The 4,620-nt window shown below is 33.4% G+C and overlaps 1 protein-coding gene across 1 annotated transcript in view; it reads left to right on the top strand.

Annotated features, from left to right (window-relative positions):
• Positions 1-4,620, top strand: part of SLAIN2 (SLAIN motif family, member 2) — a 57,641-nt gene that overhangs the window by 23,343 nt on the left and 29,678 nt on the right. The window contains exons 3-5 of the mRNA XM_012639895.1: positions 306-470; positions 2,407-2,568; positions 3,426-3,475. Coding sequence (XP_012495349.1) covers positions 306-470; positions 2,407-2,568; positions 3,426-3,475 — 377 coding nt within the window. The remainder of the gene's footprint in view (positions 1-305; positions 471-2,406; positions 2,569-3,425; positions 3,476-4,620) is intronic.

Raw genomic sequence — 4,620 nt, forward strand, 5'->3', positions numbered from 1 at the left:
ACAGCAGGTATTGAAGAATACACTTTCCAAGAAGATGGAAGTGAATTAAGTGGCTAATCTGTTTAGGAGATATTCATTCTGTATTAATTTTGTTGTTTAGTGTGGCTTCTGTTTTATTTGCACATGCAATTTAAAATAATGAAAACATTTTTGGGGGTTAGTAATATGTTTTTCTCACTATATAAGAATTTTTTTTTAATTTAAATTGAGATAATTACATTGAATTTTCTAATAGGAAGACTTTTGAAATGTTAACTTTTTCTCAGTTATTAAGTTTGATTTTCCCCTTCTTCTCATTAATGCAGCTCTCAAGAGGCAGACTTTATATAATAATCCTTTCAACTCTGTGAGTTACACAAGTCCTTACAGTCCAAACGCCAGTAGTCCCTACAGCAGTGGCTTCAATTCTCCATCCTCAACCCCAGTACGACCTCCTATAGTCAAACAGCTTATACTTCCTGGAAATTCAGGTAAGGAGAAAACAAAATGAAGTTATTAAGGAATGATTTTTAAGCTACTGTACTACCTCAAAAGATAACTTATTCATCAACTGTTCAAGTTCATTTAATTTATGAAACTTTTAACTTGTTAGAGAAAATATTGAAGAGCTACTTTGCACCAAGTACTGTACTAAACACCAGGGGTACAAAGATAAGCCAGTTGTTGCATTTATAAAATTTTCTTTAGCATGTACTTAGAAGTTTTTTGATCTGGCTTAAATGGAATCACAAGCTTGATTCTTTTAATCAGTAGATCCTTATTGAACAGCTTGCTGGGGTTGCAAAAGCTACAGAGTTAAAAGTTCTTTATAGGAATTTTAATAAGCTGTGATATGCAGTCACATAACAGTATGAGGTTATATGTGAATGTGCCAAGAGAGCGAAAGGGGCTGTAAGTGATGTGGGAGGGAAAGGTTGCTGCGAACCAGGGAAAGTGTGTTCTCTGGTTCTGTGACTGGGACTGCGACTGTGCGGCTTACTCTTCCCTGGCATTCCCCTATTCAGTTACTCTTACCGCTGCTATGGTTATGACTAATTATTATAATGCCTTTAAAAATTAAGATATTGTTACTTTCGGAACCCTGTTTCAAAAAAAAAATTAAGATATTTTTAATCACCTCAAATTTTACATACACAATTTAAAATAATGAAAACATTTTTGGGGTTATTAATATGTTTTTCTCCACTACTATAAGATTTTTTTTTAATTTAAATTGAGATAATTACATTGAATTTTCTAATAGGAAGACCTTTGAAATGTTAACTTTTTCTCAGTTATTAAGTTTCATTTTTCCCTTCTCATTAGTGTAGCTCTCAAGAGGCAGTTTATTGACTCTGCTCTTTTCTTAGTATATAGGTTGTTATTTGCTGCTTATTTCACCTATAACAATATCACATTAAAAAGTTAAATCTATAATATTTGTTTAAAGAATTTGATTCGGGCATTATTTAAGCCTGACCTTGTAGTACTTTTCCTATTATGTACACTATTCTCTTCTTTCAGTAATAATATAAAGATTAATTATTTTGTATTCTTCTTGCTCTCCTTACATGCCTTTCATGTTGAAGCTGACTATTACGGTGAAGAATTCTGGAAAACAAGTGTTTCAAAGAAATTTGTATTAGAAATATTAGTGACAGTGTTGGGATTTTATTATTCTTCAGTACAAATCGATGATCTGATGAAAGCATTTCCTTAGAAACACATTAGACTCTTGGACGTGTATATTTATTCCTCTGGCCTGTTTTCTGTCCCCCTTTTGGTTTAGAATGATAAAGTACTTTTTAAAAATCTAGCCATTTTTTTTCATCCTATTTCGCGTGCTTCACTACTAAACTTCAGAGAACTCCTTGGATCCCTATTACTAATTTGACAAAGGAATTTTGTAAACATGGCGTGATGTAGGAGAAATAGTGTTCTTTTTCTGGTTTGTTCCTAAATCTCTAAGGAATCTAATTTTCTTCAAATTGTAGTTTTCTTGTTCTTATTCGGGGAAGAGATGATGGTGTTTGTTAATGACTATGAATTTGGGAGAGGAAAACACTACTTCATAAATTCATCTATTTATAGAGCAGTTTAATTAGCTATCTTGTACAAGTTGAAATCCTCTCTAACATATAGTTATTGAACACCAGCTACTTGGCAGGAACTGTGCTGAAAACTTAACTATTCCATAAGAGAACAGAGAAGTTACACTTGAATGAAAATATGTTTTGTATTTATGCCGTAGTATATAAAAAAGGAGTCTCTATAGTTCTCATTTTTCTTAATTTCAGGGAATTTTTGTAAACAGAAGAGGCAGAATAGTAATGAATTGAATCAGAGGATATATTAATAATATGAAGTTAATTTGCAACAGGCATTTATTCAATATTGGTCTCACTAAAAAATTTCTTTTTTTTTAAGGTAACTTGAAAAGCTCATCAGACAGAAATCCTCCGCTCAGTCCTCAGTCGTCTATAGATAGTGAGTTAAGTGCTTCAGAATTAGATGAAGATTCAATTGGATCCAATTATAAGCTAAATGATGTAACTGATGTGCAGATTCTAGCCCGGATGCAGGAAGAAAGTGAGTATTTTAATTGTTAAAAGTTGAGATTTTCAACTATTGCATAACTTTGCTGTGGGTATTAAATATGTCTTATAAGTGTCATGGGAATAGTAATGTAGATAAAATAGAAATATCGCAATGGACGTATCATAGGCACATGCACTTGTTTGTTCATTAGCTTGTTTTCAGAGTCCATTTCACGTGGAGCATTTTTGCTGTGTGAGGGGCAAAGAAATATGCTCTGCTCCTGTCTTGAATGTACCCTGCACTAGTACTCACCCATGTAATTATTGCTCTGCTTTTTTAGTGTAAACCAGTGTTTCTCGGCCTTTTTTTTTTCAGTTGCTCCTCTAAGGAGCCTCTTTAGAAATATTTTTTCTTTTTCACTCCCCTCACATGAACTTTTACTATCACAGATATACTCGATACTATAAGGTACAAGTACTGTAAGGACCCAAAACTATTATGGTATCGAAGATTTTTTTCACACCTCAAGAACCAATTTTTGCCCTCATGGGGACGAATATCACCTCACTTGAGAATGCATGCTATAAACTATAAAAAAGACCTTTATTAGAATATTCAAATTGTGACATGAAATTAAATGAAGCATGTGGTGGTGCTTTGCAGAGTGATCCTTGAAACTTTTTAGGACACAGACACCTTTGAGAATCCAATAAAAATTATGATCTCTGCCTTCACCAAAATATTCATATGCACAAAATTGTTCATACCTTTTCAAGGGTTTATGGATGCCTACCCTGGCTCTTATCTGAAGGTAGTAGTATTCTTGCCTGTGCATTTTATTAGAAGATACCATGTGCTTAACTGTGAAGTAAGAAATCTCTCTAAAGTGATCCCTTTAACCTTTACAGTGGAAAGAACCTTGAAATACACGTTTCAGAATTTTGACAATTGGATGAGGGTAATGGAGCATTGCTGTAATTTAGTTCAAAAACTTTCTGTTGTCTGTGTATAAAATAGGTCCTTTCTTTAAATACGTGGTAAGGTTTATCAAGCTGTAACATTTATTAAGAAACTGCAGAATGTTTCTTACTCTGCTGATTCATTTCCCATTTCCATACAGCTTCCCCTAGAAAGACAGCAGGACTTAGTGCTTGCTTTATCTTTAGCCCTAAAAAGTAATGGTACCCCTTTCTTCTGTAATTTTATTTAACTCCTCGCCAAGACTGGTTTTGTCAGCTAGCGAGGACCTGGTTATTGTCATGGATATGGAAGGCAAAAAAAGAATGCTGCCTAACTCTATTATCTTAGAATAAACTCACTCATTTCTTCATTGAGCTCTGACTTTTAAAATCCCAGTATTTTGTTAGAAGCTCAGCTAGCTTTTTGCTATAGGTTTTGTTTGGTGTTTTCATAACAGATAATAGAAATTTTAGCCTTACTTTAATAATCTTTTCTAAGCCATTCACATGCACGAATATTTTTCTAGTGAATGAAAAAGAAAAGATACTAAAAATATACATGATACTTCCTTGAAAATGACGGCTTTTTTATTTGAAAGAGATGACTTTCCTTTTTACAACATTGTTTCTCCAGGTTTTGTAACAGGTTCCCTGTTCAAGTTCTCTCTCGTTTTAAGATGAGAAATGCAAAGTCCTATAGCGATTGTGACTTCCTTAGGATCTCTTTCTTAGTGCAAAGGCTGCACTGGGAACTGGATTTTTCTTTTTCTAAAACAGCGTTTTTTTCACTAGTCTGTTGTCTTTTGTTAAATGACATTAGTGCCATGTTTGCTGTAACTAGACACTAAGTAACTTGTCAGTTACTACTGTGGTTTCCAAACAGACTGAAGGGCTAAGTGGACTCCAGGAATTCTTAAAGGTAGCTAGGGTGATGAACCATGATGATAGCATTTTCTGTGTGCGAATGCATGATTTACAGCTTTTATTACTACTCTGTAAGAGATCTTTTTGACTAGACTGCCAATGGTTAGCAGGAATTGCTCAAAATATTACCTAAATTCTATTGCACTATAATTTGTTTCCTCCTTGAATATATTATATATAAACATTTATTTTTGTTCTAGAAGCATCTATAGTATTTTAA

Source organism: Propithecus coquereli, unplaced genomic scaffold, assembly GCF_000956105.1.
Source record: "Propithecus coquereli isolate 6110/MARCELLA unplaced genomic scaffold, Pcoq_1.0 Scaffold143, whole genome shotgun sequence".
In the NCBI taxonomy this organism is placed as follows: Eukaryota; Metazoa; Chordata; class Mammalia; order Primates; family Indriidae; genus Propithecus; species Propithecus coquereli.